Source organism: Ornithorhynchus anatinus, chromosome 5, assembly GCF_004115215.2.
Source record: "Ornithorhynchus anatinus isolate Pmale09 chromosome 5, mOrnAna1.pri.v4, whole genome shotgun sequence".
Lineage (NCBI taxonomy): Eukaryota > Metazoa > Chordata > Mammalia > Monotremata > Ornithorhynchidae > Ornithorhynchus > Ornithorhynchus anatinus.
The window spans coordinates 62,798,936-62,812,633 of NC_041732.1; the positions used below are offsets into that span (position 1 = coordinate 62,798,936).

Below are 13,698 nucleotides of genomic sequence, written 5' to 3' on the forward strand. Positions count from 1 at the left end.
GGGATTTTTGGCCCCAGTCAAGCCTCAGGATGATCGGCAGGCCCCTGTGATTTTTCACATTTTTCCAGTTGAAGGGGAAGTGTCGGCTGAGGTCTGAGAAGGTGAAATAATTGCCTCATTCATCAAACTAGTGATATAACCGAAGCTAGCGTCCAGTCTAGAAAATAAGAAGATAGTTTGAGGGTCTTGGTGCTTGGTTCTGTGGCTGCTTAGATGCAGGTGGGTGACTTCATTGTGTGTGACCCACTTGAATTTAAATGAGATGAAGCCATGAAACATTCATAGCTAATTTGAGAGAGTAGTTCTTTCTGGGTTTTGGTCCAGTTCCCTAGGTAATCAGTCTGTAGGAACAACAACAACAAAAAAGCTGTCTTCTCCCTGCTTTTGATATTTTCTTTGTGAGGCCATTCGATTTTCCGAATAGCAGCAGCTTCGCCACACACACAGTTGAGTCGCCCCGTTTAAGGGGCGAGCGGAGAAGCTGCTGTCGCTCATTTTGTTTTCTTGTGTTCTAGGTGCGTGTTACTATGATGCCAATCAGTCCATGTATGTGTTTGGAGGCTGCACCCAGAGCAGCTGCAATGCAGCCTTCAATGACCTCTGGAGACTTGATCTAAACAGCAAAGAATGGATCCGCCCTCTGGCTTCAGGTGAGAGAAGACACACATTGGCACCTTCTTACTGTAATCTGCTCCTGGGGGAGGCTGGGTTCCTCGCTTCTGGCCTTTCTCTAGGGGAGGCTGCGTGCCCAGGGACGCTGAAGGCAAGGGAGTGCCAGAGATACCCCTCACGGTCTCGGGACCCGGCACCCCCTGGAGCCAACCGTCGGTCCTCCTACCTTTTCCTCACCAAGCGACCGTGTAACGCGGAGTGGGTAAAACCAGGCTCTTTGCCTTCTGCCCCTTTCCCTCCCGCATCCCAATCATTGCAAACCTTCCACAGTGGCAAAATTGTGACTTGATTAAAGGTTCTCCTCCCCACCCTCCCCCCGACAAAACCCGGTAGACTTGGGCCTGGCAAAACTCTGTCAACTCCTTAGGTTGGCATCCCCGGTAGCTGTGGAGTTTTCTCACTGAAAGAATGCTCCCTCCATTGTCTGGACCCAGGGGCCATAAATGAGAGAGTGTGGATGGCTCAGGGCGAATCATCGCTGGGGCAAAAGTTCATGTCTGGCCGGCAGAGAGAGAGTCCTTTTCACAGCCACTGGGGTCTGAGCAGAGCTCACCCTGAATGGCAAGAAGCTGAAAAGGTGCATGACTGCATTTCTACTGGCCCAGTGTGCCACGATTCTCTCTCGCTGGTACCTCCCTCTTAGGGGAGCGGTCTCACTGCCAGCAACCTCATCTTCGAACCAACGGACAACTCCGTGCTTCTCGGACAGATCATATGCCCGGCTGCTCCCGGGCCAGGCCCTGCTTGCTTTCTCGCATCGATGGATTAATTCGATAGAGCAACGGTAGCGACGTCCCGCCCGATATGTCCGACGCCGGGCCGAGACGTTCGTTTCCCCCTCTCGAGCTCCGAAGCGGGTTTGCGACGCAGCTCTGTGCCGGGCGAAACGAGGGCACTGACGCAGAGTCGTGAGAACCCGACTTGATTGATAGAAGCTATTGTCCCAGGGCGGAGATCTCTGAATATCTTTGGTTGTTGCCAGCTCAGATATTTGGGGAGTGGATGGGACGTGCCTTTACTAGTTTCTCTCAACGAGCCAGAGTGTGGGAAGGTTCTCCAGCAGGTACATTCCCGCACAGCCCCTCTGTGTCAGTTCCGTGAGAAAGAGACTCGGGTTACTTCCCCCCCGCCCCCCCATCTGGCTTAGCATTGCTTGGAAATGACTGGTTTTAAGTCGTGCTTTTCAAGACCAGGAGCCAGGGTCTAGCTCCCACAGTATTTTCAGGCACCTCGAAACTTCCCAGTACTCACTCTAACTTTACACCAGGGTTTGCAGATAGGGTAGAAAATTAAGGGTGAGCAGGAATTACAAAAGGAGTTAGGAGCTGAAAAGGTAGACTTCACTATGGTACTGATCCAGGGGTCTTCCCACTCCCCCACGCCCGTTTTGATAGCAACCCCTGTCTGGTAGCTTTCTTTGGTCTGGGAATGTGTGATAAGGCTGGCTCAAGTTCTGAAGCCCCAGGCGATCCGACATTTCCCAGCCAAAGATAAGGTTGGGGGAGGGCAGGGAGAAAAGGGGCTCGGTTGAGTGAGCAGAACCCCGGCTGTAGCCCCACTCGTTAAACCAACTTCCCTCTCCCCAGGTTGAACAGGAGCCCAACCCTGCCCAAACTTTCTCACCCGCCCTCTGGGGCTGCAAGAGGTCAGCTGTCCAGCGACAGAGACGTCGCCTCTGAATCTCGGCCCTTGGGGTCGGGGTGGGTAGAGAGATCTCTACAGCTCACAGGGATGGGCAGGACCCAAAGCGATGGCTCCTTCTAATGTTCAGCCCCCGAAATTAGCTCTGACTCTCTGCGGCTCACAGGGATAGGCAGGACCCAAAGCGACGGCTCCTTCTAATGTTCAGCCCCCGAAACTAGCTCTGACCCCAACCTTTGAAAGCTGCGTGGACTGGCAAGAGAGCAGAGCGGCGTAGGTTGCCTCAGTAAGACGACCCTGATGAACAGCTGCTTCACTGTCAATTCACTTTTTGATATACCATTTAATCTGGCTCTGCTGAAAGTGAGAGTTCTTCGTTCAGCTACTTAATTTTACCCCAGCCCCTCTCACCCAACATTTCTCTACGAAAAATTCCTTGCCAGGGTATTCGGGACAGGTCATACAGTACGTGGCTCTAAGATCTGTTAGCAAGGCACCCTGAGTTCAATTGACTGTCTCTGTCTCTTGATGAGTCTTTAATACTTTCAGCTCTTCCCAGCGGTACGTGGCTCTAAGATCTGGCAGCAAGGCACTCTGAGTTCAATTGACTATCTCTGTCTCTTGATGAGTCTTTAATACTTTCAGCTCTTCCCAGCGCTTAGTACGGTGCTCTGCACATAATAAGCACTCAATAAATACAATTGAATGAATGTTTTGTTTTCTTGACTGTCTCCCCCTTCTAGACTGAGCCCGTCGTTTGGGTATGGACTATCTCTCTCTGTTGCCGCATTGTACATTCCAAGCGCTTAGTACAGTGATCTGTACATAGTAAGCGCTCAATAAATACGATTGAGTGAGCTCTTTCAGATGGATGTAAGACGAAGCCAGTCGCAGAACTCTGGTGAGGATGAGGCCTGTGTGCACCTGATGCGATGTTCTGAGATCCATGGGCCAAAATGTTTTAGGAACAGATCATTCCTCGCTTTTATCATCTGTGATAGGCTGCCATGTTATTCTTCATTTGCTCCCTTTCTTCTGGCTCCCATATTTTCACTGCCTCTCCCCCGGCGCCGAGCCTCTGCCCTCTGTTGCAGCTGCCCAGGTGGTGATCCCCTGTTTCTGCCCTCCCATTTTCTGTGCTTCCCCATAAGGGATGGGGGCTCTCCAATCCCCAACTCTCCTCCTCGTTATCCTAATTAATGGGGCACCAACCTGTCTACTATAAGCGGGCCTACAGGCTTTTCCACCAGGGATCCCAGAGAATAATCAATCAATAAATGGTGTTTATTTGAGTGCTTATTATGTGCACTGTGCTAAGCACATGGGAGAGTTCAGTACAACAGAATTAGCAAACACATTTCCTGTCCATAATGACCTGACAGTCTGAAGGGATTAAGGCTAGAGTTTTTGAGAGAGGCTATTAAGAGTGGGAAATGAGCAGATTGCTCTCATTCCTTTCTCTACATTTAGACCATCCTACCTAGAAAGTGTGATTGTGAAATTCCTGCCGTATCGTAATCAATAGCCCGGCGAGTCCTGTGAGAATATCATTCAGGCAGGAATCTCATGGGAAGATTCCCCCGAGGAAATATTTCTGCGTGCTGTCACGAGCACTCTGACCAGAATCAATTCCTAACCGAAACGTCAGTGACTCCCTGTGAACAAAACGTGGTTGTTCTGCCCGGGAGTAAATGACTCAACCAGGCCGGTGCCCCCAGGGGGTTTTGACTGCAGCGTGGTGTGCCCATCGCAGACCTTTCCTTCCAGGGTTTGCCAGCGGGGCCCGCTTTCGTCAGTCCTCGCTCCTCAAAGCGGCGTTGTTTGGAAAAGCAGGAATGTTACCCAAGGGGTGGAGCTGCTTTGATGGAGAACAGAAAGAGTTTTTCAGTTGATGCCACATCAGAAGGTCTGTTACAGACATGAAATCCAGAGTGGGTTTGATTATGTTTCAAGTAAAAATTTTGCCCTTAGGTTCCCCCACTACTTTTTGAGCTTCTAGGCTAGAGCGGGGAGGTCCCACCCCCCTCCCCCTCAGATACCTATTGTGCGGCACTAACAAAATGATCAAATAATATCGGGTGGACCACAAGAGCAAAACGTACTTTGAACTGGACCTCCACCCTCATCCCAGTTCTCGGAAAAGACCTAGAGATTTTCAGTCAGGGCTGAAAAGGTTCCCAAAGCAGCAGCTAAGACCTTTCCCTCCCACGTGGCTTAGTGGAAAGAGCACGGGCCTGGGAGTCAGACGACGTGGGTTCTAATCCCGGCTCAGTCACTTGTCTGCTGTATGACCTTGGGCAAGTCACTTAACTTCTCTGTGCCTCAGTTACCTCATCTGTAAAATGGGGATCAAAAGTGTGAGCCCCGGGTGGGACAACCTGGTTACCCTGTATCCACCCCAGGGCTTAGAACAGTGCTTGGCACATAGTGCTTAACAGATACCATCATCATCATTATTATTATCATCATTATTATTATTATTATTCTCTCGCCCTATGAAAATCCCTGTCCCCTTTCTGCCCCACACTCAGAGGGAAAAGTTGGCACCCAGGTCTGGAGCTGTTCTTAGAAGGGGAGGCTGCTAGTAGGTTTGGAGGAGTTTGGCTGGGAGCTGAGGGCTGACACGGTAACCCCCTCTGCCCCATCTAATAATAATAATAATAATGATATTGGTATTTGTTAAGCGCTTACAATGTGCAGAGCACTGTTCTAAGTGCTGGGGGAGATACAGGGTAATCAGATTGTCCCACGTGAGGCTCACAGTTAATCCCCATTTTACAGATGAGGGAACTGAGGCACAGAGAAGTTAATGACTTGCCCATAGTCACACAGCTGACAAGTGGCTCTAACTTGCTCCGTAGGGACTCTTGTTCAGCCGAAGCAGCCCTGAGGCTGAATGGCTTGAAGCCCACTGCTCTAGAAGCAGCAGATTTATCAACAGGGCTTTATTTTTCCCTCAGTTCTTGCTCTTAAAGATGTCATCTTCCCCCACCATACCCGATGGTCCCGTTCTGCGGTTTCTGAATCCTACTTGGCATTGTTTCGTTTTAAATACTTCCGTGGTAAGTTTGAAACAGAGATGGAAATGATCCCCAGATCAGCATGGCTAAAGAGATATGCAGATTTTATCTATAGCAGGAATTTAAAGATTCTGGTAAAAGGAAAATAAAAAAAAACTTGCTTGGGAAGTTGATGACTTGTTAAAGACTTGAGAGATCTTGGGCAAGGCACTTAATTTCTCTATGTTTCAGTTTCCTCATTTGTAAAATGGGGATTCATCGCTTCTTGTGCCTGAGGTAGGGACTTTTTTATGTTATTTGTTAAGTGCTTACTATGTGGTGGGCACTGTACTGAGCACTGGGGTAGAGAAGCAGCTTGGCATAGTGGATGTCTTGTTTTTGTTTCGTCTGTTTTGCTCTGCCGCCAGTCTCCCCGGATTGGACTGTGAGCCCGTCATTGGGTAGGGATTGTCTCTCTCTCGCCGTATTGTCCATTCCAAGTGCTTACTACAGTGCTCTGCACATATTAAGCACTCAATAAATACTATCAAATGAATGAATGGATAGAGCCCAGGCCTGGGAGTCAAAAGTCATGCGTTCTAATCCAGGCTCCACCGCTTGTCTGCTGTGTCACCTGTGTCACCACTTCACTTCCTCTGTGACTCAGTTACCTCATCTGTGAAATGGGACTTGAGAGAATGAGCCCCACATGGGTCAGGGACTGGGTCCAACCTGATTTGCGTGTATCCACCTCAGCACAGTCCCTGGCACAGAGTAAGCGCTTAACAGATACCATAATTATTACAAGAGAATTGGATTGGACACGGTCTCTGCCCTACATATGGTTCTAGGAGGGAGTAGGATTTAATCCCCATTTACAGATGAGGTAACTGAGGCACAGAGGAAGTGAAGTGATTTGCCCAAGGTCACACAGCAGACGTGGCAGAGCTGGGATTAGAACCCAGGTCCTCAGACGCCCAGGCCTGTGCTGTTTTCACCAGGCCTCACTGCTTCTCAAACTTGGATTTACTCTAGTGCTTAGTACAATGCTTGGCACATAGTAAGTGCTTAACCTGCAACAGTTATTATTATTTTCCTTGTTGAATTTAGACATTTAAGATGGTAGCCCAGGGAAATTGGAGCTAAATGAGGTTGTGGGGAAAGTCTTTTGAAAAGCTTTCACTGAAAGAAAGGAACTGTGTGAAATCAAGGAGGTAGGCATACTGTCTTTGGAGAAGGGTGCAGAGTAAAAATGAGATATTATTTGTGTTTCCTTAAGTTTCCAGCGGTTCTCCTTTATAATGTTATATGAGCTTCCTTAAGACTGACTTGAAATAATAAAAAATTATGGTATTAAAGTGTTTAGTTTGTGCCAGATAATTGAGCTAAGCACTGGGTTAGCTACAAGATCATCAGGTTAGACACCGTCCGTGTCCCACATGGAGCTCACAATCTAAGTAGGAGGGATATGAGCTTCCTTAAGATTGACTTGAAATAATAAAAAAATTATGGTATTAAAGTGTTTAGTTTGTCCCAGACATTGAGCTAGGCACTGGGTTAGATACAAGATCATCAGGTTAGACACAGTCCCTGTCCCACATGGAACTCACAATCTAAGTAGGAGGGAATCCCCATTTTACAATTGAGGTAACTGAGGCACAGTGAAGTGACTTGTCCAAGGTCACCTAGCAGATGAGGCATGGAGCTAGAATTGGAACCCAGGTCCCCCTTACTAACAGGCCCGTGTACTTTCCACTAGGTCACGCTGCTTCCCAGTGCACCGTCCTTGCAAATTTGTATTTTATTGTCTCTTCTGTGTAGTGCCAGTTAAGTAATAGGAATGAAAACAGGCATATTTATAAAGCTTGCCTTATGCTTGAGCTCCAATCATCTACTCTTACCATCCCCAGGAGGCCTGTTGAGGATGCTCTGATGCTCCCTGTAAGACCCTGGCTCTCTGAGCGGGCCACATAATGATAATGATTTTTATTAAGCACTTACTAGGTGCCAAGCACTATACTGAGCGCTAAGGGAAGTTACAAGATCATCAGGCCAGACACAGTCCTTTCCCCTCATGAGTCTTACAGGGAGGGAAAACTAGTAATTCACCCCCATTTTGTAGACGAGGCAACTGAAGCTCAGGGAATTAAGAGATTTGTCCAAGGTCACCCAGCAGGTAGGTGGAACCAGAACTAGACCACCCAACATTTTTGACTCTCAGTTCTGTGAAACATTTCAGATTTGCATCTTGTAATTAATTCAGTAGTATTTATTGAGCGCTTACTATGTGCAGAGCACTGGACTAAGTGCTTGGAATGAACAATTCATCAGCAGGTAGAGACAATCCCTGCCCATTGACGGTCTCACAGTCTAAACCGGGGAGACAGACAGCAAAGCAAGACAGAACAAAACAAAATCATCATTCCAGGGACAGGTCAGGTTGAGACTAGAGAGAGAGAGTCTTCCCTCTTACCCAGCTTCAGAATAAAAGAAATAAGGGAGCTGTAGTTGATTTCAAACACACTTGCGAGAAAAGTACTGTACCAATCTGAAGTCAGTATTCGGGTATTGAGGTAGAACAGGTTCACGTGTGTTTTGAAGATCACGGCTCGTCATTACCGTGAGTAACACCAGTGGTAATGCAAGGATAATCCAGACTCATGCTGTTGGGAGTGATTGCCTGTACCGATCAGGACCGATTGTTTCTCCACAACCACTGTTTTGCAAGGCATTTCTGAAATATGGAAGTTCTTCAGCCAACAGTCAGCTCTTCTCCCTGCTCCGAGTTCCTCTTGAAGAATGACTCCCTGGAGCAGATTGGATCCTTGAGAGGAAAGAGAAGCCATTAGGGATGGGACCATGGACGACATTTCAAGAGGGCTCTTGAATGAAGCCTTTTTTATGGCATTTGTTAAGTGCTTACTGTCTGTCAAGCGCTGTTCTAAGTATTGAGGTAGATGCAAGCTAAGGTTGGATGCAGTCCCTGTCCAACATGGGGCTCACAGTCTTCATCCCCATTTTTCAGTTGAGATAACTGAGACCCAGAGAAGTGAAGTAACTTGCCCAAGGTCAGACAGCAGACAGATGGAGGAGCTAGGATTAGAACCCAGGTCCTTCTGGCTCCCAGACCAATGCAGTGTCCACTAGGTCACACTGGTCCTTTTTGAAAGTGAAATGAGCAGAGAGCACTGGGTCCCAGTCCACGAGAAGCAACTTGGCTTAGTGGAAAGAGCCCGTGCTTGGAAGTCAGAGGTCATGGATTCTAATCCCGGCTCTGCCACTTGTCAGCTGTGTGACTGTGGGCAAGTCACTTAACTTCTCTATACCTCAGGTACCTCATCTGGAAAATGGGGATTAAGACTGTGAGCCTCACCTGGGACAACCTGATTGAGCTCTTAGAACAGTGCTTGATACATAGTAAGTGCTTAACAAATACCGTCGTCATTGTCATCACAAGCACAGGGAGGTATCCGTTCAGCTTTGCATTTGTTTTGGGCATGGTGAACCCAGAGCGTCTGTCCCTTCATCAGGCCAGCCTTTGTAGTGGAGACAATCCAAACTAGCCCGTGCCAAGAGACTAGTTCTGTGAGAAGGTTTGATGTGTTATACTTTCCTTTCAATCAAACAACCTTTTTGGGGTTGGGGCTGGGAGAAAGTTTCCAAATGAAGCCTTTACACCTAGATAGGAGGGTGTACGTGTCATATTTTCCAAAAGCAAGATGCTGTCAAAGCACTTCCCCCTTTTTTTCCAAAGAGAGAACTAATTTTTCAAAGAGGGAACTAATTTTGGTTTTAAAACTTTCCATGATTAGAATAGCCTATAAATGCTGGTATAGTCTATAAATGGTATGTAAAGATTTAGAGTTCAGGCTGACTTCTAAGTTAACTAGCCCTGGGAGATCAGCTTGCTTTCCCACCATATTCTCCCCCAGGAGCCTCCCCAGGGCATATAGACAACCTTTTTTTATTTTCTTTCTCTTTCTCCTCCCCTCTCCCACTTCTCTCCTTCTCCCTTCCCTCTTCATCTCTTCCCCCCCACCACCCTCCACAAAAAAGAAAATTCCCTTCCTCCCCTTGCCAGTAGTCACGTACCACATTTTCCAGCAGCCACTTTCAAACCAACACTTGGTCCTACAAAAATCTAGTTGGAGAGGAACCTCTACCCATCCAGAAACCCTAGGAAGCCATTGCCAAACTAACTCTCTTTCCCTCTTCAAAGCCCTACTGAGAGCTCAACTCCTCCAGGAGGCCTTCCCAGACTGAGCCCTCCTTTCCCTCTGTTCCTCCTCCCTCCCACCCTCTGGCCCCCACTTCCCCTCAGCACTGTGCTAATTTGTATATATTATTACCCTATTTATTTTGTTAATGAGGTGTGTATCTCCTTGATTCTATTTATCTTGATGATGTTGTCTTGTTTTGTTTTGTTCTGTTTTGCTCTGCTGTCTGTCTACTCCGCTTAGACTGTGAGCCCATCATTGGGCAGGGATTGTCTCTATCTGTTGCCAAATGGTACATTCCAAGCGCTTAGTCCAGTGCTCTGCACATAGTAAGTGCTCAGTAAATACTACTGAATGAATGAACTAATAGCATTTCTCAGCAGGTCTGTGCCAGCCCCACGCCAAGCTAAAGTTCTACATTCCCTGTAAAGAGCGAACTGTGGTAGCCTTCAGAATTGGGTCCCAACTGGGATGGTTGGGGTGTATGTGTGTGTTTTGCAGGGGAGGGGGGTTATGTGTTGAGTTCTGGCTGCTCCCGGCCTTCCCCATGGCGTTTGGTTCATTCCAAGCGCTTAGTACAGTGCTCTGCACATAGTAAGTGCTCAATAAATACTATTGAATGAATGAGTTTGGTTACAGAGTTGTGAGAGTGCTGTGCCCCCAAGCAGGAACTCTGCTGCCGGGCTCTCTGTAGGTATGTGGATTCCGGGTTGCACTGTTATAGTAAGCGCTCAATAAATACTACTGAATGAATGAATCTCCTCTAGCCTCCGAAAGGACTTTCTATCGTACAGAGTGAAGTGCAGTGGGATTTTCTTCCTTGCCTTTCCTGTTGATGGGGACTACGAGGCAGAATGCCTTAATGTGCTGGGTCGGGGGTTTGGGATTCCACACCGGCAGTGCCAGCTCTAATTTAGAGCAAGTCCCGGAACGGCCCCGCCTCCGCCACCTTTCCCATCCGTAAAGTGATGGCAGCCGGGGCAGGAGGAGAAAGAGTCTGGTTGTCACTCTGCTCCCCCCACCCTCCTCCTTTTTAGGGAAGCACCTAATGAGATGCTAGATCTGTGTTTTCAGTTCACTAGGTGTAAAGCATGCATTGTTTTCCCAGAGGGTGGCTAGTTCTTTTGAATGATGAAGGACCAAGGGTGGAAACCAAAGTTTCAGTTACATGGGGTGTGACCATCTGTCTGGTTTTCAGCCCGTCTTTCGCCAAGTCTCCAGTGACATGGCAGCAAACGCCTTAATGCCTAATATCTTTGTTTTTAAATGCTCCCCCTGTAGACTGCGAGCCTGCTGTGGGCGGGGAATGTGTTTGATGTTATATTGTATTCTCCCAAGCGGTTAGTACAGAGCTTTGCACATAGTAAGCGCTCAATAAACACGATTAATAAATGCTCAGATTCCCTCCACCCTGGCTGCGGCGACACACTCAGACGCATCTCTGTGGGAACCTTGTTTGCCCCATGTGTCCTTAGTAAACACCGAGCTAAGGTAAACGGCATGTCCTAGCAGGTAGAGCACAGGCCTGGGAGTCAGAGGATGAGGGTTCTAATCCCGCCTCCACCACTGGCTTGCTAAGTGATCTTGGGCAAGCCACTTCACTTCTCTCTGCTTCAGTTACCTCATCTGTAAAAGGGGCATTAAGACTTTGCACCCCATGTGGGACAGGGACTGTGCCCAACCTGATTACCTTGTATCTACCCCAGCGCTTAGAACAATGCTTGACATGTAGAAAGCACTTAACAAATACCACAGTTATTATTGTTCTTATCATTACGAAGGGGTTGGCAAAAGAGCCTCCCAGATTTCTTTAGGGCCATCACCCCCCCCCCCAACATTGTAAGCCCTCACTCCTATCTCTCTATTATTATTATAATTATTATTATTATCAACCCCAGCCACCTAACTTTCTTAGGGAATCATTTCCTCTGCTAGACATCAAACCAGCAATCCTCCTTTGTCTTGTTTTCTGATCCCAGTTCCTGTGGTCTGAATCTTCTTTTTTCCTCTCCCATATCCACAATTGCACATTGGACGGTGTAGCAGGGATTTTGTTGCTTCTTTCAAACAGTCCAACTGTCACTTCATTGTTCTAGTGTGGGGGTTGGCAGTTGTTTTTTTTAATGGTATGTGTTAAGCGCTTACTATGTGCTGTTCTGAGCACTGCGGTAGATACAGCTTAAGTCGGACAAAGTCTCTGACCCACACGGGGCTCACGGTCCAAGTAGGGAGAACAAGTATTGAATCCCCATTTTGCAGTTGACAAAACTGAGGCACAGAGAAGTGAAGTGACTTGCCCAAGGTCACACAGCAGGCAGGTGGCAGAGGTGGGATTAGAATCCAGTCAGTCCTCTGGCTCCCTGGCCCCTGCTTTATCCACTAGGCCACCCTGCTTCTCTGTCTCTTGGAGCGGAAGAGCCAAGCCAGGTGAAACCTTTGAATAATTGGCATTTAAAGAGCCAGACAACTTATGTTTCCCTTCCCGCCTACCCCATCTTGATGTGTGATGTCTTGCGTCATGCTGACCCCGGCCCTGCGTTATGCAATTATTGCACCGTGAGGCTTCTTCCTAGCAAAGGTCGTTGCTGCCGGTGGGAACGGAAAAGGGGCTCGACAGCTCTTGGTTTTTGGGAGAGAAGGAAGAGTGAGGAGCAGGGGTAAGGGGTGGCCTGCCACCTCCAACCTCCCTCCCTTCTTCAAGGGCTTTCAAGAGCTGCGGGGCCCCTGGGAACCTCTAGGGTGGGGGATTCCCGTCCGTGAAGGAGGGGGAACAAATGGGGTGAGGATTCCCCAGTCCCAACAGCCCAGGGGGGCGGGGGGAGACCAGCAGGGGTCCAGCCCTCCTGGACCAGGTGGCCAAGCCTGCAGTCCCTTATTTTAGGATCTCTCTTCCCCTCTAGCCTATCAGCTTTTTGTAGGCAGGAAATGTATCTGTTTATCGTTGGATTGTACTTGCCAAGTTCAAGTTCTGCGCTCAGTAAATATGATTGGTTGATTCTGGCCTCCCCAGCCTCCTGGGGACCTCCTGAGATTGGGGCAGGGGCCAGGGGCCGTGGAGAAGAGGTGCCAGTGAAACATTGGATCTGTGGTCTTCCGGAGGTCCACGCTCATCCTTCCTGTCCGGCAGAGTGCCTGGAGGGACTGCCTGTTGCTGACTCCCCTCGCCCCTTCTTTCGTCATCATCTTTCCCCTTAAACCCTCTCCTCCTTAACTTTCCCTTCTGGCTCATTAACACTCCCGTCTTCCTCATCCCAGAAGCCGGCAACCTTGGTTTAAACTCTCACTGAAGGAACGTGGCTTAGTGGAAAGAGCAGGGTTTGGGAGTCAGAGAATGAGGGTTCTAACCTTGGACAAGTCACTTCATTTCTCTTGGCCTCAGTTTCCTCATCAGTAAAATGGGGATTCAGTATCCGTTCTCCCTCCTACTTAGTAAGCCCCATGTGAAACAGGGATTGATTAAATTGTACCTATCCCAGCACGTAATAGAATGCTTGATGCATAGTAAGCACTTAGCAAATATTAAAAAACATCCGGGCCAAGCCAAATCCTGCTGGCTTTCTGCACATCTCTTGTATCCGTCCCTTCCTCTGCAAATTGCTCCCACCCTGTAGAAGTGCTGGTTACCATGGCTAGGCTATAGAATTATCCTCCTCCTTGGCCTCCAGCCTCCCCCTCCCCCCACACTCCAATTTGTCCTACCCACTGCTGCACGGATCATCCTCCTGAAGCATCGCTTGGCCCACATCTCTCGTCTCTTCAAAACCCCCCTACTGGCTCCTGTGTCTTTTCACCTCAAACAAAACTCAGTCAGCTTCAAGACTCTCCACCACCTATTTGCTCTCTTCACCTGCTATTCCCCAACCAGCTGTCCTCCCTCCTCCCAAGCCAACCTCCTAGCTGTCTCATTCTCAACACTCCCTTCGACCCCTTGGCTCTTGCCGTTTCCCCTTCTCGTGACTCCCTCCTTCCGCATATCAGACAGATCTCAGCTCTTCCCACTCTGAGCCCTCCTAAATTCCCACTTCCTCCAACAAGCCTTCCCCGATTCATTTCCCAGCTCGCCGAGCCCTGTCCTTTCGGCCACTCATTCATTTATCTTCATCTTCTGTGGCACGCATGTCCATCAGTGATATTTATTGAGAGTTTACTGTGTGCAGAGCACTGTACCG

The 13,698-nt window shown here is 48.5% G+C and overlaps 1 protein-coding gene across 2 annotated transcripts in view; it reads left to right on the plus strand.

The window, feature by feature from the left end:
- FBXO42 (F-box protein 42) overlaps positions 1-13,698 on the plus strand; it is a 106,729-nt gene that overhangs the window by 53,361 nt on the left and 39,670 nt on the right. For both annotated transcript variants that reach the window (XM_029064589.2, XM_029064590.2), the window contains exon 4: positions 516-650. In XM_029064589.2, coding sequence (XP_028920422.1) covers positions 516-650 — 135 coding nt within the window. The remainder of the gene's footprint in view (positions 1-515; positions 651-13,698) is intronic.